At 38.0% G+C, this 14,030-nt stretch overlaps 1 protein-coding gene across 1 annotated transcript in view; it reads right to left on the bottom strand.

Annotated features, from left to right (window-relative positions):
* Positions 1 to 14,030, bottom strand: part of oxct1a (3-oxoacid CoA transferase 1a) — a 59,300-nt gene that overhangs the window by 39,506 nt on the left and 5,764 nt on the right. The window contains exons 4-7 of the mRNA XM_084728696.1: positions 11,435 to 11,570; positions 11,047 to 11,196; positions 9,497 to 9,603; positions 8,017 to 8,077 (exon numbers count right to left, since the gene is read on the bottom strand). Coding sequence (XP_084584822.1) covers positions 8,017 to 8,077; positions 9,497 to 9,603; positions 11,047 to 11,196; positions 11,435 to 11,570 — 454 coding nt within the window. The remainder of the gene's footprint in view (positions 1 to 8,016; positions 8,078 to 9,496; positions 9,604 to 11,046; positions 11,197 to 11,434; positions 11,571 to 14,030) is intronic.

The raw sequence follows: 14,030 nt of genomic DNA, 5'->3' as shown, positions 1-14,030 counted from the left end.
AACACTTAATGACCACAGTCAAAAACTCAGACTCCATGTTTATGACAGGTATCATGTTGTGGTTATGAAGTTGTCATGTCAGTATTATGCACACCCCTTTAAGTGTTACCAAAAACATTAGAAAAACCTAGTTATCAAATCTTATTTCTTGGCTTGCTAGATATAAGCTAATTTATGAACTCACCACTTAGTCATGTGTGCTTCTTTCAAGGCTACGATAAATGAATGTTATTGTCCTTCATCACTATCAAGGCTGCTAATTCATGAATTGACGTGTAGTCTCACATCTCAAGATACTCTTTGCTAAATGGATGTATTAGTAAAATATTTATGCTATGAATATCATTCTGACACATACAAGCCAACATACGCACACTTTTTTGGAGGGGGGAAGATGTCAAAGCCTTTTATCTGTCCATCTGTCCATTGATATTGCAGCAAATTGCTGTGGTTGTAGCCCAGCCAGCCCTGCAATTACCACCATTTTCTCTGGAGAGGTTTCAGCTCAAAGTCAAAAAGTGACACAATACTGAGTTCAATTTTAACTTTGTTGTTGTCACACACTATAGTATATCAAAATGAGGACCCAGTAGTCTGTAATGCTTTTGTAGAGATAGTACAGTAGCTCAAAACATCTGCCACTACTGTACTGTACAAAAAGCATTTTTTTAAATTAATTTGGATACAAAGCCGCATCACCCTCTGGCATATAATGGCCACACATTCTTTTCACAACTTATGCACACAAAAGCTAATTTATAAAGCTCTTTAGGCAGGGAGTGATGTGGAAAATGAGTGGATTTATAATTATGTGCCAACAGTAGCTTGAGTAATGGAGTTAGTCAAGGGCACGTGTCAAAATCAAGGCACAAAAACTCAACAAGGCAGAGTAAGTGCTGTTAAATAGCATGAAAAATGTGGGCTTTGATAAATAATCAAAATTCCACACAGCAGCAAGCAAACAAGGTTATTATGCACCACAGAAAAAAACTTAACGGGTCAATATAGTACCTATCATTCCATGGCCAAACATTGCAGTAAAAAATACTAGTTTCTGATTCATGACTGAAACTGAGACCTTTTTTGCTAATGTACAGAAATGTACAGTGTAAGGCTAAGGTTGAAACTCCTGAGGATGGAGGTCATTTATTTCCAATTAAGCCTCTAGCTTGGTTAAAGGATAAAAAAACCACATTCACACATAAATTCATTGAATTCATGCATGCATGACTGCTTGCACCAACACCCACACCCCTTCATTGCATCGCCACAGTAACAGCACACATTTGATTCATTGACTGTGACTGATGGTCGAACAACAGCATAAACCACCGCTTTGATTAAGTCTCTGGTGTATTGTATCCCACAATGCACTGGGGCCTTTCACTGTACCTGCGATAAGGGAATAACTGGACCAGCTGGATAGCGTTGAACATTCAACAATTGAATAGCAGGGTTTGGTTGCCTAGCAACCGTGGCAGGAGCTGGTGATGATCTGGTAATTTTCAAAGTGCTTTTGTGTTATCTTGTTCTCTGACACCCTTTCCTGCCTCATGTAGTTCAAATTCAGCACAAAATAAAGTGGCTGCATGTATCAGAATTGGGACAGGGATGGCAATGATAGCCAGTGCAGATGGTTATCGTCAAAGTTGAGTCTGTCGGCACATGGCACATGTATGATGGCTTTAATGTTAATCCATTTATCTCAAACACGGTAAACGTGGAGTCTCTTGCGTGAACGGGAGCCGGCTGGTGAAAACTGCAGGGATATTGACAGACTACCGGGAGATCATTTGAATCTGCTTCCCAGAATTTCCATTAATGTCATACAGACGTGGAGTCACCAGGTTACATATCTACACGTCTGTGAGCCCCTAGGGGCTTTAATGTATTACACACACATTCAGTGAGCCTGAGGTGAAGGAGTTGGTTTAGAATTTAATTTAAAATGCGTACTTTAAAGACTGAGCACTAAGGACATGAATTAGGCCATGTAAATATTTAAATCTGTGTTTTAAAGAATAAAGCTACCATACTGTGGGACATATTTAATGCAAAAAAAAGAGCTTACAGATTTGATTAAAAAAAAAAAAAAAACTTTTACTGGAGATTGTCCTCTCATTCTGCAAGTGAAGAGTTCGAGCACAGGTAATTCAAACAACCATTAGAGAGGAGTGGGTTGGCTAAACAAAATTTTATTCAAGAGGCTAATGGGCACCCACTTTTGCACTGTGTCAAGGGGAAGCTTGCCAGTATTTAACTCACTTTGACACATGTCAGTGTGGTGATATTCCAGTAATTTAAAAAAAAAGTTTACAATCAGATAAGGACATGTGGGGGGTTCCTAGTGCCCTAATTAGATAGTCTATAGGGCATAAACTTAAGTGCATGGCACAAATGCATTTAGGGTATGTCCAACTACACTTCGCTATTTGAACTGTGCATAATCTGGGCAGAAAGTAAAGTACAAGGTGCAAAGTGGTTGTATTTAGCCTCTTAATTAATCATAGGTGTGTTCTGGATGCAATACGAATGAAACTGATCAGAATGTCCCAATCATTTTAACATTATTGAATATGGAGGCTGTTTTCAGTCATTTTAAATATGTATTTCCATGTGCACAGTAATGTCACTGGCGCAAATATTATTAACATTTAAGCAGCAAAACTTAAAACCACACTTAGAAACTGGAAAGGACAGAGGAAACTCTCTAGAGGAACAGAGGAAATATTTTTTAGACAGTTCTGATGGAAGTCAGGATTAACCAGCTGCTTTACGCCAAACAGTTTCACTGTAAGAACTACGACTGTATGTGAGACCTCTTGAATCTGTTGAAGAACAGAACATTAATAACATCAGATCCTGACAGATCCTGTTGGATTTCAGCTGCTGTGCCTTATGCGTAAATGCAAACAGAAGTTAATGGGAAGGCATTTCATCCTGTTTCACCTTCTTGTGAACCATGGGTTAACTGCAGTGCACTAGGGGCAGAGTGTGCATGAATAGTGAACTGCTGATGTAGGTTCAAGTGTTGTATCAGCTCTCAGATGTATGTCGCTTTGGATAAAAGCATCTGCTAAATGAAATTATAAATTGAAAACTTAGTATCCCAATAATATGTCCTTTAAATGCCAAGAAAATACTGTGTCATTTTCACTGGTCAGTGGCCCAGTTGCATTCTGCTGCCTCAAGATAGCAATTCCCAATCAATGCACCTGACCACACCTCACTTTCAGACCAACACATCGATGTAAACAAGTGCATCTGCACTTACACAACAAAAGCACTGGGTGTGAGATAGAGCCCCTTGACTCTGACTAGGGGCTCAAAGTATTTTGAAGAGAGAACTGAAACTAATCTCATCTGGATAAACCTGGTTGTTTTAGCCTAGTTATAACTGCTGTCTAAGTTGCTGCCCTTTGACTAAAACATGAGATGTTCATCATCTTTATTCAACCCAATTCCCTCATCCTGCCAGTCTCCTTCCACAGTGTCCTGACATTTTTCACCCTTTGATAACGAGTAATTGCTTAGCTCCTGAACAGCTCGAGCCTACCTCGCTGCATATAGGCTGCAGAGTAAGAAAACTGGCCCAGCAGACAAGCAGCTTACTGTGCTACATGACTGTCAGAGAACTTGTTGCTCACTGGCCCAAACTGTCAAACTGGGCTGCAAGTTAAATGAAGAGCACCATAACACCCATGATCCTCTCCATTGGTTCGCTACCTTAACCAGTGCACCAACACAACAGGGTCAATATTGACAGCAAACCAGATTTATGACTGAGCATACACTGAGTCCTAAAGATAAATTTGTTGTCAGAGAGATGGTTATTGCTTCAGTATCAGAGATAAAAAGGTCTTTAATGGGTATTGCTATACAGGTCTATGACTTTATTGTCACCATCAAGTAGGCCTGTCATAGATAATGTCCACATAGTACCTGTGCTGTCATGAAAAATGGCACCATAAAAAATAGCTGGATACAGTCTGGCAAATGACCTGACAGGATGATAAGGCATAGTGTTCAGACAGCTATAATGGGATTGCAAGTACTTAACACACCTAATGAGTGTCATTCCAAATACACACTTGGAATATTATCTCATTTTAAAATAGATGTTCACTTTATTTATTTTACAGTAAGAGACTACATGGATGTCTAAATCTATCAGCAAAGATAAATGTAAAACTTTTTAATGTTATATGCTGTTTATATTGCAATTTTGCAATAAATCTAAACATCAAATGTAAAAAAAAATCAGATCTGACCATATACATATATTTACTCAAAGGGCAAACTGATAATAACAATTTGTCTTAATTCAAAAAAGAAAAAATGTCCTTCATGATTTTAATCACTACAATTGTCTTACAATCAAAGTCTAAAATAAATTTTCATTTAAGTCATTAAGAACCCTATTGTGGTTGTCTGTCTTGTAGTTTATACAAAGCTTTTAAATAAACAAGTAAATGCTCTCCTGTCTCATTTACATACAGTCTGCTGTCATAATGATTGAAGAATCTAGTCAACTTCCTCGTGTAGATTGAACTGATGACTGCCCCAATTTTTACAGTTTGTGTTTTGCACAAGTATTGTTGGACATTGTTTCCAACACACTACTTAGCCAGTATTTCTCCTTGCATTTATATTCTGAATGTGCGAGGTACTGCCCAATGTGAATCGCCAGTTCAAGTTGACAAATGCAATGTGTTCTGAAATACTGGAGATCAGTAGACAGTAGATCTACATAAACTGGAGTGTTTGCATGTTAGCTAACAAGCTAGTTCCTTCATGCGACTCTAACAGATGCTACAGTGGTCATCAGGGGACAAAGTTTGCAAACACAATTAGAAAAAACCTAAAAGACGGTACAAAGGCATTCAAATTCAACTCCTCCATTTCAACAAATTTTGTACGCGAACACTATGCTTGAACTGAAATTTAGACCATGCTGTCAGCTATTTGTTAATAAATGTGATTGTTTTTAAGACTTTTTAAGGACTTGTAGCCATCCTTGAATTACCAGGAAGTTGAAGTGGATGAGCATCAATAAATCAGATAACTCACTTTTCAGTTTTTGCTGTTTAAAAAAGCAATTAAAAACAAATAAGAATGTAAGGAAGACAGTTTTGAAATGCACTGAATTCCAGTTCAACATTTGAAAATCCTTTTTGATATCATTTGTCAGACTACAGCACAATTTACAATGAATGCCCTGTCAGATAGAAGCATTTAGTTGATATGAGGATGACAAGTGTCTGAAAGGTCTATTCGTTATTGGAACATGACAGGAAAAAGGAGGGAGATGCAAAATCTTCAAAGACTAGGCTGGAGCAGAAACGCTTGTTTGACACAGTCACAGTATGGCAGGGAACATTAAATTAGGCATAAAATTGATTAATTTCCTAAAATAAGATGATTTGTGTCAGGTTCTGGAGTGTGTTTTGGGTGAGGTTAATTGATTGAGATGTGACATTAATTCTTTTTTATAAATAGGTGATTTATAGTAACATTTCTTTAGGCTACATATGTATGTCTAATACTCCATTAAAAAAGCTGCTTTTACCGTGCCCTTGTTTGAAGAATTAAGTCAAGCAATTATTTCTGTATCCATGAGAGTCTTCAGAGGCTGTTTGTGTTCATAACTTTTCTCAGACCTTGTTAACTGAAGTGTGTCAGGTGCATCCTGGAAGCTTGTGATATTGTGGGATCTAAATCTTCCTTTCAACTTGTCATGACATACCTTCTTCCTCTCTGTCCTATCATTCCTGCCACTCCTCACTGTATATAAGAAGAAATGCCACAAAAACAATTTTAGAAATGCACCAATCTCTAAACACAGCCTGAGTCTCCAAAACCCCTAAACAAGAGTTTCATCCTCCCCACACACCAAAAACAACCTGAGCAGATGATTCTGGCTGCACAAAGGTTGACGCAGACAGTCCAATATTAAATCCAACCAATTATACTTGCATCGCATGAAGTGGCTCTCTAAACAGAGCTGCATTATCATTCATGTCACTACTGTCTACATCACAGCTCCGGCAGACGTCACACAGACACATTTCTGGGTGGCATCACTGCTGCAAGAGTCTCATTATCCCTGCAGAAGAAAATTGGGCAATATCTATTATACCCTAGCACTGATGCTCTATAATCGATTTAGAATTTAACTCGTATCCAACATCGTGGTCGCTGTCACCACATATGCACTTGATTGGACATGATGCAATAGTAGTTGAATTTAGTAGTTCTTTTGGTTGCGAGGTGTGCAGTGACTGGTTGCATAACCCACCTTAAATTTCAAACTTAAGCTTGTCCCTTATGCAAAAATATTTACCTAAGCTAAGGGATTCACTTAGAAGCATCTCCTTCCTAAATATTTAGACTAGAAAACATATACATGTTAAATATTTTATAAATGAGAAATACATGCATTTAGGTTAATAGATTAATTAGTTAGTAAGTCAATAGGTCTTCTTGTTTTTATTTGATACACTGATATAGCTAAGATGAATATAAAACAGGGCTATGTTAACATTTAGCTAGCCAGCTACAAATTTGCTCGAGTTAGTGAGTTTTCTTTGCCCCGTAAAATGCATCTTGATATGTCCTCCTCCTCTTCAATGACAATAAATTCAGCCATTGTCTTGAGTTCCACAGATTTTTTTGATTTTAAGGACTGGTATGGGTCCGTTTTTAGAGGAAAAATTTGGTCAGCAAGAACCTTTTTGCAACTCATACGGGAATACTGACTAAGGTTAAACGTTTAGAGATTCAAGAGTTTGTCCTTACAACATGCTAAGGATATCTCTTTAGTGATTTTAAGCAACTCATTTCTTCCTAAGGCATCCTTAGATGAACATTTAAGTGAAACCTTAGCCTAAGTGGTCTTAAGCAACAGGGCACAAACCTCTACTGTTGTCTTAAAACCCATTAATGCTGGTGCCATTTACCACCATAAACCAAATTTCAGTGATCAATCGACCGTTACGGTCCACAACAGCCCTTTAGTGAGAGAATTTACTCTCCCCATTTGGTCCCAGACATTTCTAATCAACAGCAGACTAAATCTCAGGTCCAGCCACCATGGAATAATTGAAAATGTGCTTTGTGGAACCCCGCTAGATTTATGAGAGACCCTTCGCTACCGATTTATTTTCAGAAAGCGCCTGTGTTTTATGGTTTTTCACACACGCAGTTTTTCTCCCTGCTGCTCTCTGAATCAAGCAGTGCCTATATGGGAGGTGTGAAGCTGTTTGTGTGTTGGAGGGGCGGAGAGGGAGATGGAGACACACAAACATAAAGTACACACACACACACAGAGGAGATCGCACTCCTGGACTGGCAAATGCTAGACAGTTGGGCAAGCAGATAGAAAGAATAGAATGAAACTAGGTTTGACACGGACAGTCCAGAGATAACAGGACATTCACACTCAATTTTTGGCCACACAGATGGAGGTTATGATCTTAAAACTTCTAATCTATTAATAATATCTGAGGTCTCAGAGTTATAGTCAGAGGGATATCAGCTACTCACAATTCAATGTGATCTTTTCAGCCCACCGTGACCATAAAACACCAGGCCTGACACCTGTAAGTCTCACATTTCTGCTTCCACACTAAATATATATCTGCTTTCCACCTTGTCCTTTGAGGGTGGTTAGATACTGTGGCATTTACTTGCTTTATTGGTGACAGGATGTATAAGTCTCATTCTAGATTACTCCCAAGAGGTACTAGAGTTTACAAATGGCTTTAATTTAGAATGTTTATACCATATTATGTGGCATGTACGGAGTAGATGTGTTTCAAAGATAAGTTTTTATTGTGTTCAGTTGGTTAGCACATTATTTACATTTTGCCTTGAAGGCCCATTTCAGCTGTGGGGGAAAGAATAACTAAAACTATTAAAAGAAAGCTGAGATGGTGATTAGATTTGTGTCAGAAGACATGGTGCGAGCAGAAATCAGGTTTAAAAGCAAATAACTGTGTTGTTGGAAATGCATACCTCAACAATGGTGGTTTTGGCAGCCTTGCACATTGGCTGGTTGAAATTTCTAGCTGTTTTCCTGACAAAGAAGGGGGAGAAAAAGATGATATTAAAACATCAGGAGGTAATGAAATATTTACAGAGACACATATCTATATATGTATACAGAGAGAGATGCAGAAATGCAGAGACACTCATTGCAATTTCCAATATCTAATATCCAACATAAGCTGTTAGACTACTAGAAGACACTGCCCTCTTGTGGAGAAAGACTGTACTACATCTTAATTTTCCTCATTCACACACACCAGGTGGGTGCAAATTGATTTGCTGGTGCTAAATGGAGGGTCTATACTTAATTTAGATTGTGTCATAACTAATGAGGATATTCATGACAGGTGTAATCAACATGGTGTGTGCATGTATCAGCAAGTTTTGTGGAAGACTTGTTTAGACTTTTTGATGCCACACTTTAATTAAATTTAAGGCAAATGTTGCAATAAAATTAAACATAAAATGTGAAAATATAAGCATACTCTTCTGACTAAATACATATATTGTCAGTTCAAAAATATAATGAAGGCAAAAGGACTGCCTGAATTAAAGAATACTTCCCAAATATGTTTATTAGCAAAAACCTAAAAGACTGTGCCAGTATAGCAGAGGAAGTCAAATTCAACCCCTGCATTTGGGAGTGAATTTTAGAACATTTTAGACGACCATTACAGCATTGATAATCAATATTGTAGTTAAGACCTTCCTAAACAGAATTTCAGACCATTTAAAACTTTAAAAGTCCTTTTATTAGCAAGTGTGAATAGAAATCATTCACTTTACTTTTTAAGGATCTGTAGCCACCCTGAATTTCTGATTTATTTTGATTCTTCAGATTTCGTGCAGTTTTCTGAATAATTCAAGATATAGAAGAGCGAGCACATACTATCACAAAAACACAAACTTAAAACAAACAAGAAATCAGTGTAGCTAAAACAGATGAACTGATTAAAACTGAATACTCAAAAAACAGCACACACATCCAAAAACGATAAGTACTGGGCAGAAGAACAAATGCAAAAATAGGTCCACACATCAGACAGTCTGAAGTCTGAAGGGCTTATACCCGAAACGTCACATGTGGTGATACTATTCAATGTCCTAAAGGAGCAGTTTCTTTTGTGTGGACCTATTTTTGTATTTCTGATTATATCACTGCCTACAGCACAGCCCTCAAAGATCTTATCAAAAGTTGGGTCAAGGTCAAACTCAGCCAATGCCCATTGTTAACAACATCTGAAAACGCAAACTGCTTTTTCACTCTCACCACATGACACCAGCAGCCGGTGCTGATTGTTGTGCAAACACAACCAAGGTGATTAAGACTAGTCTAATATGCTCTGAGGCAGGGGGAAGCTGAATCCTTTACAACACAAAACACAACAGTTCTGTGCTATTGATTTAATTCAACATACTTGAAACTCTTTGCTTCTGTTCCAGTTACCTGAAAACAATGTTTCCAGCCTTGTCAGCTTTCCATGCCTTGACCAGTGCAAAGTCTCCGGTGATGGCCTTTTCCATGATGTAATGCCGACCGTTGAACTCCTTTACCTGTGCACAATGACGACACATTTGAAGGACTGAGTGGCACTGGATCCAACGGATGATGAACATGGTGACCCATTTACAGACTTGGCCCAGATATTTAAGTCTAGACCTAGATTAATCAATAGTATGAAAAAACTGCTCACTAGTTGGTGAGAAGAGTCTTAATCGACCACGTTTTAATTTATTCCCTTGTCACAAAAAGAAAACTAAAACTCCTTTCACAGCTGCCCCTTGCTGTTACGATGAATCTCCTCTCTGATAGAAGCATTTAGTTGATATGAGCACAACAAGTGTTTGAAAGGTCTACTCATTACTGGAACATGACAGGAAAAAACAGTGAAATGCAAAATCTTCAAAGACCAAGCTGGAGCTGGCATGGTCGCTTGACATAGTCACAGTGTGCCAGGGAGAATTAAATTACATATAAAATGGATTAATTTCCCAAAATAAGATGATTTGTGTCAGGTTCTGGAGTGTGCTTATGGTGAGGTTAAACGATTGAGATGTGACGAACATTTCTTTAGGCTATACACGTATGTCTAATACTCCATTTAAAAATGGCTGTTTATACCTGTCCTTTGCCCACAAGGTCCCACATTGAGATAATGATTACACAAAGCACAAAAGCATCGAGGTAATTTAATGTTACAACAGCTCCAACCACTGCAGGAACGACAAAGACACAACAGTTTCAGGCAGGGACAGGGCACATGAAGCACTTGAGGAGTTAACAAGTTAACTTGTGAGTATACATCATTCATCATGTTGACAAGTCCACAAGTATTTACTTTGTGCAGTTGGAAGTTATTCCCATGTTGTGGGCAACAAGGTTGGACTGACTTGAAATAAGTTAACAAAATGCTCAGAGTCCTGCTGGTTGTTCCCACACATTCAGTCATTAAGCTTTTAAATGTTAGCATTTAACCAGCAGTTTGCTTCGTCATCCAAAAATACATATTCAAATAATTTAATTAAATTAATAAATCATAAACATGTGACGAATAGACGACCAATGGTCAGAACTGAAAACTACTGGTCAAATAGGACAATCTTATATGAGGGGCAGCCCAACTTGCAGGCCTGCCACAAAACAAAAATGAAACCAGTCAAATAAACTGCAATTTTCTTTTGAAAACAATGCAGACTTCCCCTAGACCTGAGTTTTGTGCTGTGCTCTCAACGCATGGAGTGGCTTTGCAAATGTAAACTCATCGGAGAACTTGGCTCTTGGCAATAAGTGCAACACACCGCAGCCGAGCTCTGGGGAAGCGAATAATAGTGGATCAAGATCATTGTCATGTACCGCACCCAAGTTCGGCTACAGCTCTCAACCCACCAAACCAACTCTCAGGGAAAGTGTCCACAAATCTGAAAAAAATATCTGCAGTCATCCCAGTGAAAATAAAGTTTGCCTTGATTTCATGACTTGCTGGACAGCAGCCTCACCTCTCTCTTCTCACTAGCAATATCAATGCTGCCATCTTTGTTGTACTTAATAGGAGAGCCTCCCTCTTGGATCAGTGTGCCATAACCAGTGGCTGTGAAGAAGGCTGGAATCCCAGCACCCCCAGCTCTGATCCTCTCTGCAAGAGTACCCTGTGGGGAAGAAGGTGACAGATTAAAGGATGAGTACAACAGATGCTCGCTGTTTTTGTTTTTACTCAGTATGTAATATACAGTCTGTAGCTTGATCACTTGGATGTTGGAATTACTCATGTCAATTCTTCTTGAGTGAATTTGGTTTGTGAATGTGTGTTTTCACATGCAGGTATCTTTTCTTTAATCTGTGTAAAAAATAATGTAAATTACAGTTTCCATGTGTGTTAGGACCAACCTGTGGTGTCAGCTCCACTTCCAACTCCCCCGCCAGATACTGTCGCTCAAACTCTGCATTCTCTCCGACGTATGAAGAGATCATCCTCTTGATCTGCTTAGTCTGGAGCAGCAGACCCAGGCCAAAGTTATCCACACTGAAGAAAACAAACACACACACAAACACAGTATTATGAACACTGAAAAGGGTTCAAGTAGACCACTGTACATATTGTTTTTACAATACTTTTCATGTTATTGTGAATTTTCTATTCTCTATTCATGCTTCTTAACTTCCAGTACTTACTTTCATCTTTTATTTATATTTTCCCATAATATGTTTAATCTTATGCACAAATATACCAAGACAAACTGTATGTGAAAACCAACTTGGTACTAAAGCTAATTCTGATAAAAAAGAAATGTGGCTTTATACTTGAATTTTCATAATTTACTCAGAAACACAGTCATAAATAAAAGTTTTAAAGAAAAAGAGAAACCACAGAAGAATCACAGTCAGCCTTATTTTGCAATTTTAATATGGTAGTTCAACATCTGTGTCACTATTATGTAGGTTCTACTTTTTATTCATCATCTTCATAAAACTTTACAGAGCTTGAGCAGATTTTCTCAAAAACACTGTGCTGTTCAGATATGCAAAGGTGATAGAGTCAGGGCTGACAAAGGTGCCTCTACAACAATATAATGCAATCAATTATTTTGAGTTTCAAATTTGTAATTGAATTAGAATTTGTTGCCTTGACATTAAAGTATTTTTCTGTTGATCTCTGCCAAGTACACTCCCAGTCAGTTCTTTCGGCTGCTCATATCCCAACAATTTGTAACACAGGTCACATTACCATATTTGCCCAGAGGCGTTATCCAAGATTGTAACTGGGTCAAAAGTTATTCGGCTCCTTTTTGTGATCTTTGAAACAGGCAAAGCACAGTAGTGGAGTAGCCACTGAGACAGTAATCTCTATTTATCATTTGGGAAAACTGCAGATTTCTTTTAATGACAACAAGGTGGCATTAGAGGGGTGACAAACTGCAGACTGCACTTTACTGAAGCTGTGAAGCTCATCTTATTCTCAAGTCTGGTCCACCTTCACAATGCCACACATTTAAAAACTGGACAAACCATCACGATTTGACAGCAATAAAAACAACTTTCCAACTTTCTGTGACCTAATAAAGTTATTGTGTCACTAGGGTTGTTGAAACAATCAGGAAATGGGTCAGCAGATATGAGAGGACAGACTTTGGCTGGTCAGTCGTTAACTTATAAATGGATTGTATTCATAAAACTTTATAAAACACATAAAACTGTTCTAAAGAGGGTATGGTCTTGTGATAAAAGATCAAGGTAAATTCAAATGTGTCATCATCTTTTATTTCCCACCCTGTTGGATTATAAGCAATATTCCACTGAGAATACAGTGTCATCAAATCAGGTCAATTTCAATGACCAACATAATAAAACAAAGACAAAATGTTCACTGTCAAAAATAGTTTGTCTCTATAGCTGCTCTGTCTCTGGTCCTGCTGATCAGAGCCAGAGCCTTTGGAAATGGTGGGTTCTCCTTCTTTTCCGTGTCCCAAGAAGCTGAGAATCCAAAGCTTTGTCCTTAACACTAACCTCAGGTCAGCTGACAAGATATCTAGGCCGTGTGCACTCAGAATACCAAAAACAGATAACTGTGACCACAAGCACCCTGTAACACACACCACTACAGTTACTGTGACACATCATCAGAAGTCTATGTAAAAGAATTTTGCAATTTTAAGTTTTAATGCCAATATTTTGTGTATGAAACTGTTGTGTATGTTAAGCTTCGTGTGTTTGAGCATTAGGGCACCAGTGGACATTTCAAAATAACAAAAAAATACAAACTTTCCAAGGTAAATACTAAATGTGCTCTCTGATCAGATTAGCTTCCAGCACTGACCGCAATTTCTTGAAATGCATTTGCCTTTTATACTGAATCTTCTCCCTTTTTATAACAGTCCTGCAGCGTTTGATTAAAGCATAAATTAAAGGTTCAGGGAATGCACTTCTGCCACGGCTCAATAATATCCTCTTGTGTGTAGCTGAATCCCTCCCATCTCATATTACAGAGTATAAAGAGCCCACTGTATCGGTGCTCTATAAAGTAAAATAGCAGTGTCTCCCTCTACTCATTCAACAGTGAGACACAACAGCCAGACGTTTCCCACAGTGTTAAAAAAAAAAACAAAAGCAAACATCATCACTACCTGAGTCCAATGTGGCACAAAATATATTTCAAGTTTGTCCAAATGAAAGAATCTTTTTCAACCAGGGGCTCCCAAACTTTTTCAACTTGAGACCCAAAAGAGAAATTTAGTGTTCACTTACAAAAATACATAATGAATTGCCTTAACATCTATAAACTGATAAAGAATTCAACAAACCAAGAATTTAACAGGATAAATTAAGCATCATAATAAAATATTGTAGTGACAAGATAATGTGTCTGTTCAGGACATTGTGGTTTGGTAAAAGTAATTTTTGTGCTGGTTTATGGTTTTAAACATTAGTGAGGTGGCTGTTAGATTTTTCAAACCCTGGCTGTATTTTGCTGCAGTGTTTCGAGAGT

This window comes from Lutjanus erythropterus, chromosome 10 (assembly GCF_056507025.1).
Source record: "Lutjanus erythropterus isolate fLutEry1 chromosome 10, fLutEry1.hap2, whole genome shotgun sequence".
Classification (NCBI taxonomy): domain Eukaryota; kingdom Metazoa; phylum Chordata; class Actinopteri; order Lutjaniformes; family Lutjanidae; genus Lutjanus; species Lutjanus erythropterus.
Note: the sequence above shows the minus strand (reverse complement) of the source record. Positions and strands in the feature narration are given on the sequence as shown.